Source organism: Aspergillus pseudoviridinutans (assembly GCF_018340605.1).
Source record: "Aspergillus pseudoviridinutans IFM 55266 DNA, scaffold_2, whole genome shotgun sequence".
Classification (NCBI taxonomy): Eukaryota; Fungi; Ascomycota; class Eurotiomycetes; order Eurotiales; family Aspergillaceae; genus Aspergillus; species Aspergillus pseudoviridinutans.
In genome coordinates this window covers 2,411,037-2,431,832 of record NW_025091282.1, presented here as the reverse complement: position 1 = coordinate 2,431,832, position 20,796 = coordinate 2,411,037, and the positions used below count along the sequence as shown (strand labels likewise).

At 49.6% G+C, this 20,796-nt stretch overlaps 11 protein-coding genes and 1 non-coding gene across 12 annotated transcripts; 6 read left to right on the top strand and 6 right to left on the bottom strand.

Moving 5' to 3' along the window:
- Positions 1 to 93: 93 nt before the first annotated feature.
- On the top strand, positions 94 to 230 carry Asppvi_002918. Its single transcript has one exon. It is a non-coding gene; the product is annotated as a tRNA-Ser (tRNA).
- A 968-nt stretch (positions 231 to 1,198) lies between these two features.
- On the bottom strand, positions 1,199 to 2,187 carry Asppvi_002917 (putative transcription initiation factor TFIID subunit 13; the record flags this gene model as incomplete). The annotated part of the gene is made up of 2 exons (XM_043298896.1): positions 1,199 to 1,650; positions 1,734 to 2,187. The coding sequence occupies 2 exons, from the start codon at positions 2,185 to 2,187 to the stop codon at positions 1,199 to 1,201; spliced, it is 906 nt and encodes a 301-aa protein (XP_043154831.1).
- A 912-nt stretch (positions 2,188 to 3,099) lies between these two features.
- Asppvi_002916 (pentatricopeptide repeat protein) lies at positions 3,100 to 5,592 on the bottom strand (the record flags this gene model as incomplete). The annotated part of the gene is made up of 1 exon (XM_043298895.1): positions 3,100 to 5,592. One exon carries the CDS (start codon positions 5,590 to 5,592, stop codon positions 3,100 to 3,102), a length of 2,493 nt encoding a protein of 830 aa, XP_043154830.1.
- A 406-nt stretch (positions 5,593 to 5,998) lies between these two features.
- On the top strand, positions 5,999 to 6,607 carry Asppvi_002915 (CCDC12/cwf18 family protein; the record flags this gene model as incomplete). Its single annotated transcript, XM_043298894.1, has 1 exon — positions 5,999 to 6,607. The coding sequence occupies one exon, from the start codon at positions 5,999 to 6,001 to the stop codon at positions 6,605 to 6,607; it is 609 nt and encodes a 202-aa protein (XP_043154829.1).
- A 283-nt stretch (positions 6,608 to 6,890) lies between these two features.
- Positions 6,891 to 7,492, bottom strand: Asppvi_002914 (uncharacterized protein; the record flags this gene model as incomplete). The annotated part of the gene is made up of 2 exons (XM_043298893.1): positions 6,891 to 7,115; positions 7,145 to 7,492. The coding sequence occupies 2 exons, from the start codon at positions 7,490 to 7,492 to the stop codon at positions 6,891 to 6,893; spliced, it is 573 nt and encodes a 190-aa protein (XP_043154828.1).
- A 1,322-nt stretch (positions 7,493 to 8,814) lies between these two features.
- On the top strand, positions 8,815 to 11,316 carry Asppvi_002913 (putative R3H domain protein; the record flags this gene model as incomplete). The annotated part of the gene is made up of 4 exons (XM_043298892.1): positions 8,815 to 8,865; positions 8,936 to 9,636; positions 9,698 to 9,838; positions 9,903 to 11,316. The coding sequence occupies 4 exons, from the start codon at positions 8,815 to 8,817 to the stop codon at positions 11,314 to 11,316; spliced, it is 2,307 nt and encodes a 768-aa protein (XP_043154827.1).
- A 740-nt stretch (positions 11,317 to 12,056) lies between these two features.
- Positions 12,057 to 12,794, bottom strand: Asppvi_002912 (mitochondrial 54S ribosomal protein bL17m; the record flags this gene model as incomplete). Its single annotated transcript, XM_043298891.1, has 2 exons — positions 12,057 to 12,425; positions 12,579 to 12,794. The coding sequence occupies 2 exons, from the start codon at positions 12,792 to 12,794 to the stop codon at positions 12,057 to 12,059; spliced, it is 585 nt and encodes a 194-aa protein (XP_043154826.1).
- Positions 12,795 to 13,363: 569 nt separating this feature from the next.
- Positions 13,364 to 13,794, top strand: Asppvi_002911 (MICOS complex subunit Mic12 family protein; the record flags this gene model as incomplete). Its single annotated transcript, XM_043298890.1, has 2 exons — positions 13,364 to 13,384; positions 13,450 to 13,794. 2 exons carry the CDS (start codon positions 13,364 to 13,366, stop codon positions 13,792 to 13,794), a joined length of 366 nt encoding a protein of 121 aa, XP_043154825.1.
- Positions 13,795 to 14,319: 525 nt separating this feature from the next.
- Positions 14,320 to 15,081, bottom strand: Asppvi_002910 (DUF5315 domain-containing protein; the record flags this gene model as incomplete). The annotated part of the gene is made up of 1 exon (XM_043298889.1): positions 14,320 to 15,081. The coding sequence occupies one exon, from the start codon at positions 15,079 to 15,081 to the stop codon at positions 14,320 to 14,322; it is 762 nt and encodes a 253-aa protein (XP_043154824.1).
- A 554-nt stretch (positions 15,082 to 15,635) lies between these two features.
- On the top strand, positions 15,636 to 16,262 carry rps23 (40S ribosomal protein uS12; the record flags this gene model as incomplete). The annotated part of the gene is made up of 2 exons (XM_043298888.1): positions 15,636 to 15,894; positions 16,084 to 16,262. The coding sequence occupies 2 exons, from the start codon at positions 15,636 to 15,638 to the stop codon at positions 16,260 to 16,262; spliced, it is 438 nt and encodes a 145-aa protein (XP_043154823.1).
- Positions 16,263 to 16,830: 568 nt separating this feature from the next.
- Positions 16,831 to 18,344, bottom strand: Asppvi_002908 (translation initiation factor eIF2B subunit beta; the record flags this gene model as incomplete). The annotated part of the gene is made up of 4 exons (XM_043298887.1): positions 16,831 to 16,903; positions 16,970 to 17,822; positions 17,888 to 18,183; positions 18,247 to 18,344. The coding sequence occupies 4 exons, from the start codon at positions 18,342 to 18,344 to the stop codon at positions 16,831 to 16,833; spliced, it is 1,320 nt and encodes a 439-aa protein (XP_043154822.1).
- Positions 18,345 to 19,161: 817 nt separating this feature from the next.
- nemA (Nem1-Spo7 phosphatase catalytic subunit NEM1) lies at positions 19,162 to 20,787 on the top strand (the record flags this gene model as incomplete). Its single annotated transcript, XM_043298886.1, has 2 exons — positions 19,162 to 20,575; positions 20,645 to 20,787. The coding sequence occupies 2 exons, from the start codon at positions 19,162 to 19,164 to the stop codon at positions 20,785 to 20,787; spliced, it is 1,557 nt and encodes a 518-aa protein (XP_043154821.1).
- Between the last annotated feature and the right edge of the window lie 9 nt (positions 20,788 to 20,796).

Here is a 20,796-nt window from a genome sequence, read left to right as displayed (position 1 = left end):
GTAGATGAGGGCAGTTGAGGTTTCTAGATCGGAATTAGCGTGTTAAAACAACCGCACCATATATCACTATATAACATAGTATTTCCATCTTCGGACACTTTGGCCGAGTGGTTAAGGCGCAGGCCTGCTAAGCCTGTGGGTTCGCCCGCCTGGTATGTTCCACTGCGATATTAACATAATCAAATTCACTGCTAACAATCTACAACAGGGTTCGAATCCCAGAGGTGTCGTCTCATTCTTTTTTATTTTTTGTCCTGTTTTCTGTTCCAGACACTGACGCAACTGGTTGCTTTCCTTATATTGAAGTCCCAATTGTATTGAGGCTCGTTTTCAAACAAACTTGCAGAGATGTACGCCCTTAGCTAAATAACTTGCGATCTCAAGCTTCAACTTAGCACTTACATCGTGGGTAAGTAGTATATGGGAAGTCAGCACATCCTACATCAAAGTCATAGGCTAGAAATGTCTATTTCCAATTGCTTATTAGACATTCAATGTTCATTAAGTAATTATCGGGAGTGGGCCTKGAGCTTATGACCTCCCTGAACATCCTAAATGAGGGGCAATGGAGATTTTAGCAGAACTAGAGGTTCGAAGAAGCCATCGAAGACTGCCGAGGGACCACACGAACGTAAAAGGAACGCAATATTTGAATTAGAGTCCAGGTGCATCCCATGCTTACCATAAATGTACACCACAGCATAGCCAATGCATTGTTAAAGATTGGTTAACTATCTGTCGAAAGTACAAAGGGGCATACACGCTACCATAAGCGGCGATGCGCAGCGCCAGTGAGGCACAGTCAGGGTCTGAGAAGCTCTTTCTTGATAATCATTACATACATCCGAGCGACTCACGCCCGGTGACACTATCAGAGCTACTTTTCAAGCCATCATCATGGTAAGAAAGAAGCCAAGACAAGCGGACATAAACAGGACGGGAGCTCCCTGGTGCGGCTACTGGTAGACGAAATGTCGCCGCTGGCATCCGCTAACGCACGAGCATGTACATTCGAAACTCCGAGATCTTTCCAATGATCCTTCGAGACCATGCCTCAGATGTGTCGTTTGATATGGGAGAGGAAATACGCCTTTTCTGGAGAAGCCCAGCCGGGCTTTCCATCAAGTAGGTAACGTGAAAGGACCGTCACGGCCGAAACCTGGAGCTGGACAAGGCCGTAGCAAAACGGTCTGCCTGCTCAGAGCTTCCTCTTCTTCAAAACAGTATCCTCTGTAGCGTCCGAATCTCTCCTGGAAGGTCGCTTTCCCTTGCCCTTGGTCTTCTTTCCTCCTGCTCCATCCGCGCCTTCGCCCAGCTCCTCGAGTCCCTTCTTGCCCGCATCCTTGAGATTTCCGACTTGATCATCATTCTGATCAAATGCTTTACGAGCCTCTTTCAGCTCGCGCTCCATCCGCAGGAGTTCCTGGACACGACCGAGTTTGTTCGGGTCGCGCCTCAACGCAAAACGAAAGTCGTCGACCTTAATCTTCTGGCGACGGGAGTAGCTGGCATACTGGGCTGCATTGTGGCACATCTCAAGGACAAAGTCGGTGACGATCTCATCGAGAACACGGACGGTCTCGGGAAGGGGCTCAGATGGGAAGGATGGATGAGGGCGGGGATCTCCATATGCCAGAAGCAGAAGACGCACTAGATAGCCATATATTAGCTGCAGAAGCCCTTTGCACACGCGACGTCAATTCCATAATGACAAGCAGTTAGTAGGCACGTACGCTCCGATGCAAAATTCATCTGACCCTTGTGCCTTGCAGCACGTGCTCTAGGTTCCGCCATGCTGGATGGATTATCTCGATTCTGCTTTTTCCTTTTCTTGAAATCTGGTTCCGACGGAGAATCTTCCTGTATAGCTGAGACTTCTGGTTTGAAGGCTGGAATATAGCCGGCGCGTATCAGGGCAGTCTCCTGGGGGTTAAAAGGCCAAGGAGGAGCGAGCTCGCTCGGCACATGGCCAGAACTGCCGAATCGTGTTGGGACTGATGGCTTTGGAGTGCGTTGATGCGGTCGTGAAGATCTTTCTGCTGTAACAGACGACGCAGTATGATGAGCCGCGGAATTACTGATAGTGTTGCGTCTGCTGTGGACATGGCGGTGTCTAGAGCGGTGAGTAGGATTCATACGGGCAGGACTGCCGAGGCGGTCAGAACTGTGGTCACTGTGATCTGCCATCCTGGTGTGTGTGAACACCAGGCATGAGACAGTGATAGCGGTCCTCAAAAAAGCACAAACTGATTGATTGATCAATCGCGTAACTAGGAATTTTGCACGAGTTTGTGCGTAAGGAAGAAGGGTGGCGATCCTCTGCTACAGTCAAGATGGTGAGTTTAGAATAGAGTGAATGCTCTCTTGAGAAGCCTCGCCATCGCGCACCAGGTTAGAACAAAGCTAACTCAATGTTGCAGTCTGCCTTATTCAACTTTCAGTCACTTCTCCTTGTGTTCCTGCTTATTATTTGCACAAGCACTTACGCGCACTCCATCATGCCAGGAATCATGGACCGCAACCAGCGTGGGTAGGTTCTCAGCAATCTGTCATTTCACTTGTTCCTACCACAAATTGCTCGATGACTGACATTCACACCGTTCAGGTTCTTCGGGATATTCTGGAAGTGCGCTCGTATTGGAGAACGTCTAAGTCCGTACGTTAGTATTTGCTGCGTACTGATGGCAGTGAGTACACGCTGATTCTGCATCATCATATCCGACGTATATTAGAGCTAACGATGGTATCAACTTCAGGTCTCAATCTTCTTTGGCGGCTGAAACGTATCTCTCAGCTCTATGTCTCATGCTAGCAAATTCAGTGGCTTCCTTGACTTGTCGGCGTTCATTCATTTCTCCCCTGTACGGGGATATGGAATATCATGCGTAGGGAGTTTTATCATGCTTATTTCTAATGTACATACATCCGGGCAATAATTTACAAGAAAATCATAGAAACGCTCTATACACCAATAGAAACACCCATGCTTTAGCTGTGACTCCCTGCCCTTAGAAGTCATCCAGTTTTCCAGAACCCGCGCTTCTGATGCAATAACCATAAACAATGAGAAGAAAGACGTCAAAAGATTTAGGGGTATCTTCATAATTTGGGCTTTAGTTTCTCCCTCAACCGTTTGAGCCCTTGATCCAAAAGCTCATCCCTTGTCTTTTTGTCGCTCTTTGGAGGTGCGAGTTTGGAGTCGGCAAACGTGCTGAGAGAAGGCTGTGATAGCTTGTCCAACTCTTCCAGAGCCACCCACAGTCGTTCAGGGTCCCGAAGGTAACGAAGAGCCTTCATGTTGTAGGAGTCAATGACGTATCCCGCGTCCTCCATAGCTTTGATTGTTTGGGCAAGGTCAAAAACTCTTTGTTTACAGGCGTAACCACTGATGATAATATTCCAGGTGACCTTGTTGAATTCAACATTGTGTTCAGCCATCATCTCCTTCACTCTCTCTGCAGCGTGCGGTTGTTTGTTGAAGATAAAGCAACTCATCAAGATTGTCCATGTTCGAACAGAAGGCAAGGCATGACCACTTGCTTGTTCGCGCATTGCCCGGTTATTGCTTGTTAGAGCAGAAGTCTGCAGCATGTCTTCAACTACTCGCATAGCTGGTCGCAACCCCCGAGGATTGTCCCGAAACGCCACAAGGAACTCGTTATAAACGTGATCGCTTGCTGCGAGAGGAGCAATTGTGGAGTGTCCCTGCAGCACCAGGGAGCGAAAGTTCGTATAAAGGCGCTGAGCAATAGAGACACGCCTTCGACAGCGTAGATATGTTGCAATCATGAGAAACAAAGCGATCGTGGTAGGTGGCGTATTATCACCCCCCGGTGGAGGTGTGTATTCAGGCGGTAAGATAGAGAGCTCCTTCAAAGGAGTAATGTCATGTAGCTTGTTATACATCTCCAGCATGGAATAGAACACCGCATCCGGATCGTCGTCTGGATTTATATGCTTCGCAGTGAAAACGAAATGAGCATGAAAGATCTTACTTGTGATCCAAGGATTCTTCAGCAGCTCCTCGTTAGATTCGATCTCCCGAATCAAGGAACTAACACGGTCTCGATTCCCTCTCGCAACAGCATCGTTGAGGAGGATCAAATGGGTGTAAGAGTCTGGTTCAAGGCCATTATTTTTCATATATTCCAGCATATCAAGACCCAACTGCTCGTCACCTGTTTTGAAGGCATTGGACAAAACAACGTTCATCATATCCCGATCTGGCCGAACACCCATTTTGAGTAATTTGGGAAGAATGTAGAAATTTCGCCCTTCCGGCCCTTCTTGGACCGAATCAAGTGTGAGAAGCTTGCAGCAGTGGCGCATCACGCTCTGAGAATCCATCCCAAACTCAACCTGTTTCATTCGCCGCACGTTATCAAGAACGTCAAGTGCCTGATTGACGTCCTTGAACTCGATGAATCGCCACATGAAACAAAGATGTGTCTCCGCTTTTGTATGAATCTTGCGCTCACACACAAGTTTATAAGCATAGTAAATTGCGTCACGATCAGCGCGCTTCACATAAAGTCGAACGATTTTTTGCGGCAAAAAGAGAATTGGCCAATTGCGGGGTCCCAAGGCGGCGTTGAAGACAGATTGGTATGTGTGCGGCCCTTTTCTCCAGTCTTTGAGCCTATCGTAGTAAAATGAGTCCAAGAAAAGGAAGGCATCTGCAACCATCACAAAGACAGGCCTTTCCTTGCCATGAGTGGTAACTGAAAAAAATTCTAGAGCAAGCTCTGGAGACTCCTTCAACAACCATAGAGATAGATTGTGCCAACGAAGGGCTTTGTCCCTCTTGCTTAACGCCTCCCAAGCCTCACGGAAACTGCTTTGACTATCCGTTTTGAGTTTCTCTAGGAGGTCCAGCTCGACGGGGTTCGGCTTCAAGTCTCTCAAGAACTCATTTCGAATCTCTCTTTCGTAGAATTTGGACCTATACAGATCGCTTTGTGCAATTCTCCATGTGCGTATATTCAGCCCTTCGTGAAAGAAGGTCTGAGATCTGATGCGCTTCTCTAGAGCCACAGTTTTAGGTCGGAGAACTCTTTGCCTGTCCCTGGGCTGACCCCTAACCATGACCTTGGTTTTGTAGATTATGGCTGGCGCTGGACCCGAGGTGAAGATGCTACTCCGTCCTGGGATCGAAAGCAGGCGTTTGAAGCTTGGAAATCTTGGTCGTCGGCCCGCATATCTTCCAACTTGATTAGGAGCAACTGACTCCTGTTCAGCACAAGGAGAAGGGTCCTCGAGCACTGTGGGCGATTGTGACTCAATTAAATCAATCCCGGAGGGTGAATCGGGATTGAAAGTCTTATCGACAGTGGACGTTGTAGAGGATAATCTCCGAGGTACACTCTTTCGACAAGGATCTTCCGGAATAGTATAGGGGGTCGTTGTACGGATAATAGCTGTATCAACTGCGGGAGGGAGCTGAGTTCTCGTATTCGACGCATCATTACCGGAATATAATGCTCTCGCGCCTTGAATGCCCGTCCCTGGTTGATACCATCTGTGATGCGGATCCCAGGATGGCAGTCCAGCGCTGAAGCGGGAACGAAGGAGACGCTGCGGACAAAATGACATTCAGTAGTTCTTGATCACGTACATTGATGAATGATTCTGAACAGGATACTAGCGAACCCAAGAGGCGATGAGGACGGCGAAGAATCGGTGAGTGACAGTTTCATAGATCACTGCATGGATGGATCAACCCGCAGAAAATGCCGCCAATTTTGATCCGACGCGGATGTGGCTAGTGACAATTTAATTGTGGCGCACCACTTCCGATAAATCGTATGGATGTTATCAACACCGCAGAAAGTGATCGGCTACCTCATCTACTTGTACCAAAAACTCAGAGACCTTTTTCTTTTGTCGCAAAGTCGCCTTGGGGCAAACTTAACCTCTATAATCGACGCCAGCGGTATTTCTCGAACCCCTGAAATTTTACTTTCCGTTACTTTTCTTCTACTTCTTTCCTTCCAATACAATGTCGCTGAATCACACCTCCCTTGATGCGGCGGCAACAGAACGCAAAGCCCGTCTTGCGAAGCTTGCAGCTCTAAAGAGGAAGCAACCGGAACCGGAGTCACTCACAGAGGCGGGTGCTGGAGACCATGAGCTTGAGGATGCCGCTCCCGATGTCACAAGAAAATACCTGTCCGGGCGCAATTTCGATGCAGAAACTCGAGGGCCTAAACTGGGGTTTGACCAAGCGCCAACAGATGGAGCGAAGACTCTTGAAGCGCAAGCTGCTGAGATAGCAAAGGCTACGGCGGAGCAGGCGGAGAAGGATGCGGAGAAKGACCAACCGATCGACCTATTCAAGTTGCAGCCAAAGAAACCTAACTGGGACCTAAAGCGTGACCTTGATGAAAAAATGAAAACTCTTAATGTGAGGACGGAAAATGCAATTGCGAAGTTGGTTCGACAGCGCATGGAGAATGCGCAACGAGCAGCGAAGGCGCAGGGAACGACCCGCAACGAAGATGAGCAGGGAGAGGAGGTAGGCATTGAAGGAGACATGCTGGTGGAAGGAATTCACGTCCGCGAGAGGGAAGAGGAAGAAGAAAGACGAGAAATCGACGGGGATTCATGATACCCATGAGGATTCGCACAGCTTGATCTATGGCCGTATATGCTTTTTTTTATCATACAACACATTACTATGGCGCAGCAGAGCTGGTACTCGGGACGGTCAGAAACAGGCGTTAGTGGTCATCTGCATTTTGATTGCATGGATGTTAATGCAATTATGCTCTCTGTATTACTATAGTACATTACTGGCTGGGATCAAGAAAGCACAATATTTTCCAATCCAGTCGAAGGTCTGAGATGAAAGTCTCCAAATTCTCCTTTTACTCGACTTAATTGATTCCGACTCAGCGTTCCATGTTCATGGCCTGAGTCAGCGCCAGGCGCTTACTGTAAGGGCTGAGGCTTCTTTCCCTTCGCGCTGAACCAGACATAGGTCCGCTGAAGGCGTGATTGCGCTGGTCGTCCAGTTGCCTCGACCGGCTCATGTTTCCCTCGGAATCTCTTGTTGGATGGCGCCGTCCCTTCACTGTATCTGGAGTCGCCGACCGTCTTTCTTTGGCAATTCGACTCTGGTCCATACTTAGGCTTCGTGTCCTACCCCTCCGGCTGCCGTCTTCAGAGATGTTCCTAGGTCGACCACGCTCTTCAGGGCTAGATTCCCGACGCCTTCGTCTTGTGTTTCTGTCTGTCTCCCATTCCCTCGATCGAGAGCGCTGTCGCCCACCAGATGAGTAAGAAGAGTCAGTATGGTCGGATAATGAGTCACTGAATCGTCTCTTTCTTGATGGTGGTTGATGCGACGAGGTTGATTGGGCTCGGTCTCGCCCCCTACTTTCAGTATAAACTTCATGCCGTGGCGGCGAGACTGAATGCGATCGACTAGTCGATATCGTTGAGACGGATGACAGAGAGTGGGACGACTCTGATCTACTCCGCTTCGGCGCATGATGGCCGTCATCAAATGGATCTGAATCCCCTAGCTCCCTCTTGCGACCTCGTTCCTMTCCTCGTCTTGCTAATATCTCATCGGCGACACCTCTCCTACCACCAACGTCAGCTAAGCTTTCCACATCCAATAACTCATGCACCAACTTACGACCCTAACAGTTCGTTTGGAACATCAGTCGTCAGCTTCGGTCGCAGATTGGGGTTTTGCAGTTGTTGTGTGCGAGAAGGTCGAGATGTATATGGTCGTTCCTGTGCAGATACCGTGCATTCATAACTGTAGTGTCGTATAAAGGAGTCAGTCAAATGTAGAATAGCCACTAAAATCTATGTACTTATCTCGTTTCAAGCATTTTTGACACAGAGTACTGGCAGTCGGCTTGGTAGGGCCTCTGATGCCTGGTGCGTTCCGGTATCGATTCATCTGAATCAAATGATATGCCGAGCCCAAAAAAAAATCGAAAAAATAATAATTGTACGAATGTGAAAGATACAATCTTAGAGATGCCGCAAGAAGTGCTTAAAAAAAGTATTCAGTCTCTCATCACTTAACTGACAAAGCCCAATTTTTCGAACACCGCAATCGCGATTCTCCGCGGCTATTCAGGCGGACCTGCCAGGCAAGTGGGCCAGGTCGACTTACATACGCGCGGTTAAGCGCACCACTGAAAGAGGAGACAAGCGAATCCCAACCTGATCATCGCCTGCCTCGTTCCTTCTCAGCCCAAAGGACGAAAAGGATTCAACCTATTCACCTTTCAGTGCCCCTGAACTATCTGGAACTCTTTATGACCCTTCATCTTTATTAGCAGGGTAACCGACCTCTCTTTGACCCGCTCCGATTTGGGTTGGACTGGGTTTTTTAGATACCCGTGTTGGGAGAAGGTGTTTCTCCCTTTGCCGAAATATTATATCAGAAAATCATGAACCAGTCGTTTTGACCATCGTGTAAGAACAGTCAATTCTCCTGGTCGTTCCTCTTTGCCTCACTTTCCCTTCTTTCCGAAACTCGATCATTTGCAGGGCACGGCTCATTGTGCTCGCAATATATCTGACGTTGAACAGCTTTCCATATGGCGAACTCCCATTTTCAGAGATATGTCGTCATTCTTTTTGGGCTTGTGTGAAGTGGGATTTTTGAGTGGCTTCTTCTCAATTCGGAATTCGGTTTCATCCTGTTGAAAATCAAGCAGAACCCGCAGCATATTGAAGCAGTCGGCAGCCTTTTTCCCGGAGTCTTTCCCGAATCAGTACAATCGTACCTGTTTGAAGCGCACGCCGAAGGGAGGAGGTTCTGGCTAGTTTGAGGATTTTACCACTGTCATGGCTTCGGAAAATTCTACAGAGGCTGATCATCGCCTGTCTTTCGCGAAGGTATGTTCTCGTCCAGGTGAAGACGTCACAGCGTAATTGATGGCCTCTGTTTCTCTAATGATTATAATAGATAGCCGCAATGGCTCCGCCGTCGAAACCAGAAGAGCTCGGGTCTGGCGAACGAAATGATGCACAGAACGCGGAAAGGCTTTCATGTCCAGATAGTCTAGCGCGAGCTGTACAAGACGTCCATATAACAGACACTAGCGACAGACAGAGCCCCAGCTTTACTTCAGAAGTCGATGAACACGGAGCTCTCAAACGAGAGGCGTCCTTTGACGATGATCGTACACATCTCTCGACGTCCTCAACAAAACAGACGAGTTTCGATTCGAAGAGTATGGCCTCAGTTACCACTTTCGCAATGGACGAAAAAGATTCTTTGCGACCCGACGATAGTGCCAGCGTACAGGCTGTTGATGAGGAAGAGTCTCTTTCGGGACCTGCATCGGGTGCACCGAACTCACTTACGGGATCCGAATCTGGTGTCCGCATATACAGGGATCATCCGCGAGACTTGAGTAGCCAAAAACCCCGGCCTGTTTTGCTTCCTGATGGCGGCCAGCGACCGGACGGGATAATTCACCCGGACTCCGTTGCTAATAATTTTGTCCTGCCTAGTAGTGCAGAAGGCTTCCCAGTTGAACACAGTTTGAATGGTTTCCCTCTCGAGCCGGACGAAAAGCTCCTTGAGGCGATGAAATCTCCAAAGGATCGTCTCCTGATTCTTCAGTTGGAGGAGAAAGTTCGCAATTTCATTCAGAATTCGAAGTAAGTGAATGGCTTTTTGATAGTTGCGCTGTTCGTTTCGGCATCTGACGTTCTAATTTAGGGAGCAATCTCTGGAGCTTCCACCTTCAAATGCCTTCGGAAGACTACTCGCGCACAAATTGGGTGATTATTATCATTTGACCCATTTCGTGGATAACAATGTTACGTCTGTCCGTCTACATAGGACACCCTTTTGTCGATTGTATGCAATCCTGCGTCTCCTTGATTTTCTTTTACCAATTTGAGACTTCGTTCTGACTGTTCAGACCGACTCCGCTCTCCGTTTTACATGCTGCCACTCATAGCACCCCACCACCAGCAGTCCCAGCAATGAAAATCATGCGCCGGAATGATGGGGATCGGCCTTCTACCGAAGGAAGCACTGCAGCAAGTTCTTCAGTGCCTTCAAAGACCGCGTCGGAGGTGGGCGACAGTGGCAACGACGGCGAACGTGGTTCTTCAGCCGGGGCCACCCCTGCCAAGGACAGGATGGCCTTGACGCGAGAAGAGCGAGAAGCTAAGTATCAGGAAGCAAGAGAGCGGATTTTCCGCGATTTCCCTGAGACAAAATCCTCGGATATCAGTGACCAAGGGGCGAGTATGTCACGCTCGAGCTCAACAAGTGGACGCAAGAAAACACACCGACAGAAGACTCCACATGACGACAGCTTTGAGGCCCGGTCTCAGTTCAACGCCTACTATCCGGGAATGCAGTATAACAATGGAACGGTTCCCTATAATGTGGCACTAAATGATTCTTCATTTTCTAACCAAGCCCCATATATGGTAGGGCCCGGAATGTCTCCTCCGGGTTATGCTCAGGCTGCTCCAAACAGTGCTATGTACTCCAACCACGTCAATCTGAATTCCTTACCTCAATACTCGATACCCGTCTCTCCTCAGATGACATCAACTGGTTCATGGCAGAGCGGCGCTGTACCCCAGCAATCTCCTTATTCAGGATACACATCTATGAATCAATCACCGGTGATGGTCACCCAGCAATCGTCGGCGAAGTCATCGCCTGCGCTGAACAACTACACCATCCCACCATATGCGCAGTCGCCGTCGACTTGGTCTTCGCCCCCGTATGCTGCAGGCTATCAGCCTGCGCATCGCAGCCATCCCACCGCTCATTGGCCAAATTATCCCTCGCAGCCGCCTAATCCCACTTCTTATCCCTATGCTCAATATCCAGGGCAACAATCGCTAAATACAGCCATGCAAGCTCATCCGAACTCGCACCCTCTGCCAGGCAGTTTTGCAAGATCCCCATTCAATCCGCAAACTCGCTCATTTGTACCCGGTGGGACTTCTTTGGCCCGTCACCCGAGTAAGACCAGCCAACACAACATGAACACGTATCCCACCATGCAGCCCGGTATTCAGACTCAGTGGAATGGATATCAAGACCCGAATAACAAGTCTCAAGAGGGAAGCGCGATGGGGCAAGGCGTGACGCGCTGTGGCCCTCCCGGTAGCAGAGATTCCATCGCAAAATGGGGAACGCCTTCTCATTTGCCTCCGAAACCACCACCGTCCGAGATGCCCTCTGATTTCGAGTTGAAGCATCGAATCGCTCCTGCCCCATCGCACTCCTACAACTCCAACATACTGACCAACTCCAAGAACGGACCTCTTGTTGTCTCGGGAGGGACAAGTCTTCCCAAGGTGAACTAAATTCTGCCATCCGACGATCTCCTTGCATACTGGCGCATCGTTCAACTCCTGTTATCTCTGGCAGATAGTAGTGTGAAATAGGCTGAGTGAATTTTTGTTCGTTCAGATCTACAACATAGAAGAAGAGGGAATGGGAGTCTCGCTATGAGTACGCAAATAGTTGGCTTCATACACCTGCTGTCTCGTGGACGGACTGGCTGAGAACGGCTGGTTTGCCATATTTTCGGCTATTGATAGTATCGCCCATTCAATTATTGACAAAAGAAGATGAAAATACTTTCCCAGAGACATAAACCATGGCGCTACCAAATGGAATAGACTCATAAAAATTACCGGAATCACTATGATTATAGCGACGTCTCCGCAGTCAATAGCCACCCCTCTCTCAACCGATAATTGATCAGTCAAGCGCTCTTTGGAATCATTGCACTAAAATAGAAAAGAGAATATGACGATATAGTGATTTCTCCAGTAGATTATACGAGATCAATACCGACCTAAACACTTTCATGAGAATGCGGAATCAACTGCCAAATATACAGACATTCTGTTAGAGTCGATGCCAAGAGAAAAAGGGCATCATACGCAGGACAAAAGTATAGCTACAAATACAATAATCATCACAGACCAGTGCCGAACGCACCAAGATCGATGGAGAGAGAAGTACCGGTGACCCAACTAAGCCCTTGCACCTGAGAAATTCCTCCTGTTTACCATTGAAACTGGCCTGGCGACAGGGTCTATTGCTTGGACTCCGCTTCCTGTTCGCCTTTATGCGTCGTAGGACCTTTCTTCTGTTCGATTTCTAACCGCTTGATCGCCTGTTCCAGGTCCTCGACACCCCCTTTCCGGAACCTTGTCACCTTGCGGACATTCAGGGTTGTTAGCTCGTTGAGCGTCTCGAGGCCCTGTGCTCGCTGTCTCGCAACGGTCCGGGCTGTCATGGCAAATCGCACATCCTTCGGTCCGTCAACAAGCTCGAGAATGGCGCTAGGGGCTTGATCATCTTTCTTAGGCTCGACCCGCAGAACTCGTGTGTAACCACCAGGACGTTCGGCGTAGCGCTCACGGAGGGTCCCAAATAGTTTTGGAAGGATTTCATGGGGTGTCTGATGATGAAGTTAGCCACGGAAGTTAGTCGAAGTCTTCGAGAGGAACGGTTCTGTGGTCCCTCAGGCAAGGGAAAACGAAGTCCAACGAGGCTTTCGGTCTCCCCAAAGGATTCCTTGACCAGAATCAACAGAACCAGCAGGAGTACATACATAGAAAACTGACAATGCTCTTCTTCGACTAGCCTCCGTATTCTTCTTGCCCAGGGTTATTAACTTCTCGGCCAGCCGCTGAGCCTCCTTCGCTTTGGGCCAGGTTGTTGTGATAGATTCGTGCTTGAAAAGCGATGTGACTAAGTTTCGGAGCAAGGCCTGCCGATGCGACGACTTGCGGCTGAGATGACGGTACTTAGCAGCACCACCGGCCATGGCGACAGCTGTGTTGGGGAATCGTTATGGTCCTGGTTTAGGCGGTCTCTTTTTTTGTTGTCGAATTGCCCTGAATTCGAGCACAAGAGGAGGTGGAAAGGAGGCAAGATCGAAATGCGGTTGCTTTTCGAGTGGCAGCAACCCGCTGAATAGCAATGGGATGTGTAGAGAGATGAAGACGCAGTAGTTGTACTTTTCTATGAGACGCTCGACGTAGGTCTTTGATGCCGGATGGAAAGATTCAATTCTGGAACGCTGCGGCCAATCGGAGTCGCGCATTTGGTTCCCCATCTCGTCCCGCATAGATTGTAGAGGAAAATGCATGACAGTCTATGATCCATAAAAGTAATCAGCTTGACATTGCTTCTTATTCTGCATACATAGCTCTAACTTGATATCTATACCTCGCACCTACCGACATAACGACTGTCCAGCTGTTGTGATCACAGGCGACCTCAACAGCTCTATTGTTCMTTGAAGGCCACGGGTGGTGTGATCCTCCCCCAACCTAATCTCAAGTCAACGTCGGTGATTCTGTGTAATCTGACTGAGAGGACAAGAGCTTCATCATGGGCTTCTTCGCTGGATTTGTAAGTTTTTAGAATCAGACGCGATCGAAAAATCACCAGTCTACAGGATACTGATGAGAGCGCAGTGCAGCGGGTTTGCATTGACCTCCACGGTCTTATATCTAACAATTCAAGTTCATCGAGCCAATCGCCTCGAGCAGAGTCATACTATCCGTGAACAACTTAGATCGCTGAATTGGATTGCATCACCAATTGGCGCATATGACCGCCGTCTAACGCCGAAGGACCAGCCACAGCTTGACCCAGAAAGATCACGACTACAGCCTACCTTGAAGGACTTCCTTAAGCATCGCTGGAATGAGGAGGTGGAGACGCTGGCTAGAAAGGCGTATGAGAGTCGGTGGGAAGACGCAAGAGATACTGCAATCGCAGGATGGAAGGCTGCGCTGAGGCTTATGAAGAAGGAATAAAAAGTTTGCCTATTCTGTACATGTTTATCGGTGCTGCTTTCTACAGGCAAGCAGCCAGGACCAGATACCCTTGGATTTCGTCTAGGAAGCGTGATTGCATTCTATAATTCTGTTTTTTGGCTATCCTGCTATACTTGGCTTATCAATTCTCGCGCGCTAGCTGGTGCATTATAGCTGGTGCATTTTGCTCCCTGATCTGTATATCTGGTAGGTATGAACCATTGCGCAACGCCTTATAAGATACTCCTGTCTTGAGCCGAGCGAAGAAACTGCTACGCTTTCCCTACTCGGACCTCATTGCCAATGCGCGAGTCAACCTAACTAGGGTCAATTTGCGTTCTTTCAGGATAGACTTGGCGATCGACGATGAATCCACCTGTACTCTCAAAAAGGCAATCATTCTTCGGCCACTGCACGGGCCGCCGATCCTGTAAGGCAGATAACCACTGGAGACAGTGGAAACGCTATACACGGAGGGTTGCTTTGACTCTCGAATTAGCTCTGTCGCACCGGTGAGCGAGACTTTCAACCGGTGTTTGCCGCCGAATGTGTTGTATCGATGCTCTCATTATCGCTCCAGATGTCTTTGCTCTCCCTCTCAACTGCGCGCATAGCCTGTGCAACTTCTTCAAGTTTGGCAACCACTTCCAAGACACCGTTGTTGACCCGATCGAAGTACCGATCGTTGGCCTCTCGCCTTTCTCGGGCTAACAAGATGTCTCGTTCCGTTTCCTCGTCCATATTCCTATGAACGGAAGCTTCAACTGGGACTCTTTCGCCGGCGGGTCCCACGTTTTGGGACCCTCGCGGCGAAGAAGAAGATTTTCCTTTGGCCTCTAGATCCTTGGCAGCATCGACTACTTCGTCGGCCTCACTGCGGGCCCAGGCTTGCGCGAGTTTCAGTTGCTTCATACGGAGATCTTCTAGGGCCTCTGAATGTCTCTCCCCGAATACATGCTCGCTGGTCACTGCACTGAGCTCTACCTCCGATAGTGCATTTTGCATTTCCTGCCATATGGCTTCGGATCGATCAACTTCACCTTTAGACTGAGTGCGAGAAACAAATGGCGACAAGGAAGCCGAATCGAAAGAGCCCTGGGCTCGAGACGGGCGGTTGCGTTGCAAAGGGACCGTCTGGCTTGCCCCCGGCGAAGATACAGCTGGTAGGGGCGGGGCCAAAGAGAGATTAGATGCATTATGCGAAGGGGGACCCTGAAAGAGAACAGGGGGTGGAAGACGCTGGGAGCTTATCTTCCGTAAGTTTTCCAACTTCGGAGCGGCGTCCATAGTGCTGCTGTTCTGAAATCACTTGGACGAAGAGGTGCATCTCCTCCAATAATATTATGGTTAATTAGTATTCTTGTATCTCTCTAGAGAGGTAAGGTAGTCTCTTATCAGTCTGTAATGACGATAGCAACTCCGGACGCCTATCGCTTATCGATAACCGACGGCCGATGTTTCTCCGCTCCGGAACCTCGCTTAGCGGGCCGTTTAGGGCGAAGGCGCACAGCAGAACATTTTCGCCCCGACGAGACCGCCGGCAGTGAAGGAACATTCGACCTTCGACTTTCGACAACCATCCCATCAGGCCTTTTGGCGATAACTTTTGTTTCCAGTCGGTACGTATAATTTTGGTCCCTTTTTTGTCTTCTAGATCTTTGCAGGAAAACTTGTTTGGCGATCAAAATTGGTCTTCGACTCGCACATCCATTTCTGATAAAAACCCGATACCGACTCCCCTCGCAATATCAAGCCCACGAACCGTCCGCACAAAGAAGCTTTTCTAACGCAGAATCTCTCATTCTCTACAGTTGACCGTCCTTCGAACATAATACGCCAAGATGGGTAAGGGAAAGCCCCGTGGTTTGAACGCCGCGCGCAAGCTCGCCAACCACCGCCGTGAGCAGCGCTGGGCCGACTTGCACTACAAGAAGCGCCTTCTCGGTACCGCTTTCAAGTCCTCTCCCTTCGGTGGTGCTTCCCACGCCAAGGGTATCGTCCTCGAAAAGGTCGGAGTTGAGGCCAAGCAGCCCAACTCTGCCATTCGGAAGTGTGTCAAGGTCCAGCTGATCAAGAACGGCAAGAAGGTCACCGCTTTCGGTGGGTAACCCTTTTCTATTCATTATGCACATTCGATAGACTGCTCGGGATGGAGAAGAGACGGAATATTTGATGGATGCCACGACAGATTGGGAAAATCCAGAATCGGCTTTGGATGGGGAGATGTGGAAGAGAAGCAGAGAAATTATTCTGACAAATGCTCAAATGCTGACTTCACGATCTCTACAGTCCCCAACGACGGTTGCTTGAACTTCATCGACGAGAACGACGAGGTTCTCCTTGCTGGTTTCGGTCGTAAGGGCAAGGCCAAGGGTGATATTCCCGGTGTTCGTTTCAAGGTCGTCAAGGTCTCTGGTGTCGGTCTGCTCGCTCTGTGGAAGGAGAAGAAGGAGAAGCCCCGTTCGTAAACAATTTGTACGAAAGGAAATGGACGATGCCGTGGGAGATTGGTTGCCGGGAAAGGGCCCCATTCCATCGAAGCCTGGGAACATATGGTCTATGGTCTGGAAAATTATGGTTCGGGACGGATGACCCTGCAAATACAATGCAGTCACTATGATTGAGATACTCATAAAACATGGCGCCATGATTTTTTATTTCTTTGGGAAGGGCCCGGAATGTCAAATGTTCAAACAATATCTGCTTTCCCCTGTTCCCCACGATATTATGATCCGCCTCTCATCCTCGTAGTTTTAAACAAATGTGGTACCAAATGGTCGAACTTCAACCTGAATCTAATCTATGTAACTTCTTCCGTCCAATGAAATGGGCCTCGATACGCTATTATAGACTGAGGTTTACAGGTAAGCTTTATAGATTCTTTTCCTGGGGTATCGACCGTTTCTATTCCCAACGCCTCTGATTTCCAAGGACTTTTCATGTGATGATTGAGCTTGATTTACTCTTTGACCCCACAAATCATAAGCTTCGTATTCTCCCTCCTCTCAATGAACCATTATCAAGCTTCACAAGGACCTAGAAGTTGATGTCTTCCTTGCGGTAGTGGTCTGACACGATCCGGTACAGATATGATGGCGCATGGCCGCCGCTATTGCAGGAAAAGTCAAAGTCAGTTGTGCTTGCTTCTTGTAGCAAATCCAGGGAAGTAACTTACAGATTGGTAATGTAAAGATCAACCAGTTCCGGAGGAACATAATCGTACAGAGGGTTCTGCACATCGACTTGATCCATCAGATCCCCATCCTCATATGGGATGACCTTGCTGGCATCTCCATATTCGATCAAAGACTCGAAGTCAAATGGATACACGGGACTGAGTTTGTATACACCGCTGACCACAACAACGGGGGTCTGGTGCACCTTTGCAGCACGAGCAATGACCCGGGTTCCGGCTGCGGCCACCAGCCCGCCGTTGGCTAGGACAGAGTGCGTGCCCAGAATAACCTTGTTGACTCTGGACATGAGTGCAAAGACGGCCGAATCTGGGATTAGAATGACCGTAATCCCCAGGGCGATCAACGGCTTTTGAAATGAATCGGTGCTGAGTATTTCTTCATCACTGGAGGTGGCGCCGCTAACGGTGGTGTGCGTCGCTTCGTGGTTGTTGGGGTAGGATTCAGCATGGATCACGGTGAACTTGCGCTTTGCAGCGGCCTTGAGAAGGAACTTCTGAACGGTTGTGGAGGAAGTATGGGTGAGGATTATTTCATTGGAGTGGATGTGGTCGAGAGCATAGGCCGCAATTTGGTCGTCCACCTGGCCCAGTTCATCGATGATCTCTCCAATTCCGTCCAGGACTTCGGCGCGAATATCCCTACTCGGAGCATGTCCCAGTAATCTACCGGATGGAGACGCTGATGCGGGAGTACCGGGGAGCGATGTTTCAGGCTCCGGATGTGAGAGCAAATTGAACATTGAGATTGGGGTGGTGGCCAGCGAAGTGAAAGGAGGCCTTGAGGACGACCGCTCAGAGCCCTCATGGCGGAATGACAATTGATCGGACGGGTCTATTAATCAGCGTTAGAGATCAAAGCGATGAGAACGAGTCAAGGGCGAACGGTGCTTTACCGACCTTCTGGAACACGAGGCGTTTGAGGCTGACCTTCAGATCCAGCATCACTGAGAGTGAAATCACCATCTCTCTCGTCCTCAGCTTCGTCGCGGATGAGACCAAGTACACGACGGACGATGTTTCCAACCACCATCTCTCTTGGCTGAGCGGCCACCAATCGCCTCCCCACACTCTGCACCCGTTCAATCAGCTTAGCTGCATCTGTCGTCCTGCAAGCTGAGATGACGCGGAGGAGAAGGTAAGCGGTCGCGGTAGCGCATGACCTGGAATGACGGATCTGTCTCCGCTTGAGAAGCCTGATATAACTGTTAGTACGGTAGCCCCTCGCACAAGAAGGTTATGAGACGCCAGAAACGCACGATATCAGGTTGTCAATGGATGTGTCGATTGGAGTGGTCTTGAGGGACTTGAGAAAAGACGCCAGACCAGGCGTCAAAGCCGCGGAGGTAGATGGCATGGTTGTGTATGAAGTATCCGGTCGAGTTACAGTCAAGTCTGCTCAAAGCATGGGTAATCCAACAGTGTCCCAGTGTCTTGATAGTCCCTTGGGCAGTAGTTAGCGGATTGAGTCACTAGGGTCGCACACAGATATTCTAAGAGGGGCAATCGGGGAATCGCATGCAAAGAGGGAAGTGACATGAGAAAGAAAAAGGCGCTTACCAGTGACAAGTCTTGTAATAAGCTCTTAAAGCTAGAAGCTCAACAAAAGACTTGGCTCAAAATGACGACGAGGGGAACAATGTGGGATGCGACAGTAACCCATCTACCTATTGTGAGGGAGTTTTCCGGTCAGATCTGCCGCTCGGCCCAACCAGTGTCACTCCGACTATGGACTCCGAACTAAAGTACTGCTACTACTACGACTATCTACCTACTCCACATCCTCGCCGCCATCTGCTGTTATATCGCCGTGTCTTATCCTAATCCTCTATTCATTTCTTCCTTATTCCTTTCCGATACCCTTTCTTCGCTATATTTCTGGTTTCTTGCACCCATATTCTGCTAGTTGCTCGCCCATAGGTAGTTCCCTTTATCAACTGCTTCGGCTTCTCTTACGATTCCCAACCCTCCATTGTTGAGACTGGAAAAGCACAAGTGGTTCMGAAGCACGGGTCGTCGCCTGGCGCATTGAGGTGAGTACAAGTCGTATGTCATCCTCTTGGTGCCATGTCGCGAAACCATGAGGTGAAGGGGAATCGAATGGTCGCTGAGTTCGCCGTCGGTGTCCTGTAGATAACTGCGCCAGCCCCGACTCCCGTGGGCCGTGTTGGAAGATGAACTCATTGAATATCCTATCTTCCCGAGTCATTGGCCAGTCATCCAATTCGAATCGTCTCCGACAGAGGTCGCGCTCGCAAGGAGAGATCAGCCCCGTGGTCCCACCGGAGGATCGATCTAAGCTTCGGTCTTATAGTCACGACAATCTTCATTCGCCTGATGTATTGGAGAAAAGCCATAACAACAGTCCCCGAATTTCTTCTGCGGACATAGACTACTCCGAACATACCTTGACTGAGAAAACGCCTTTGATACAAAGCATTCAGAGGGATGGGCCGCTTGCTACGAGGAGTACCCTGGGACTGATTGCAGAGCGTTTCTTTGACGCCATTGCGGAAACGATCAAGTTTATCTTGTCAACTCTGGCTGCCCCGGGTGTGTTTATAGCCCAGTGCTTCCGAGACGATGATGGACATTACTCCCCAACGGCCCCGGTACGAAAGCTCCGGCGGTCAATGGCCGATGTTTCCGCTTCCCGTAGGTCAACCCCAGTGAAGAAGGATGCCAAACCGACCGGTGCAAGACGACGTAGTGGATCCACGAGGAAGTTGAGACGTCACGCATCGCGAGATTCGATCGCATCGAGCACGTCCGAGTCGGAAGGAGATCGTCGCAGCACCCCGGGCCTCACGGGTACTCGGGCTCGAGCCTCAAAGTCGAAAACCACAGCCTTGGATCCGACTGGAGAAGAGGGTACCCCTCGCCGCTCCATCCGCATCAAGTTACATAATGAAGGTGCGCTGAAGCGGGAGAGGCATCGCCGGACGCAAAGCGCAGATCTAGGTGCTACGTCGGAAACTGTTGCGGCCGGAGGACAAGGTGCTGTGAGTCCAGACACTCTCAAATCACCCACATCGCCTTCCGTCCATAAAGTCACCAAATATCCTCATTCTCCTGTACCTCCTCGGCCGCTGATTCCAGCTCGTCTGCCTTCGTACACTGCCGCTCCACGAAACTCACGCGGCCCTCAAAAGACCCTGGTACTGGACCTAGATGAGACTCTTATTCATTCCCTGGCCAAAGGCGGTCGCATGTCCAGCGGCCACATGGTTGAAGTCAAGCTTGCTACTCCCATGACTACTGCTCTAACCCCAGGTGGACCACCGACTACATTAGGGCCGCAACATCCCATCCTCTACTACGTTCATAAACGGCCCAATTGCGACGACTTTTTACGAAAAGTATGCAAATGGTATAAGCTGGTTATCTTCACCGCCAGCGTCCAGGAATATGCGGACCCTGTCATCGACTGGCTCGAGCAGGAACGCAAGTACTTCCAGGCACGATATTACCGCCAGCATTGCACGTTCCGCAATGGGGCATATATCAAGGACCTCAGCTCTGTGGAGCCTGACCTGAGCAAAGTGATGATTCTGGACAATAGCCCTATGAGTTACCTTTTTCACGAAGGTGCGTAGGTTCAATCCAGAGCGAGCGTCCGTCTTTTGTTTATTCATATTCTGACTTGACCGTGTCTAGACAATGCTATACCAATTGAGGGCTGGATCAATGATCCTACAGACAATGGTTTGCTCAATCTCATCCCCATGCTTGAAGCTTTGCAGTATGTGACCGACGTGCGGGCATTTCTGGCACTGCGAAGAGGGGAAGGAGAAATATAAGCTGGAACA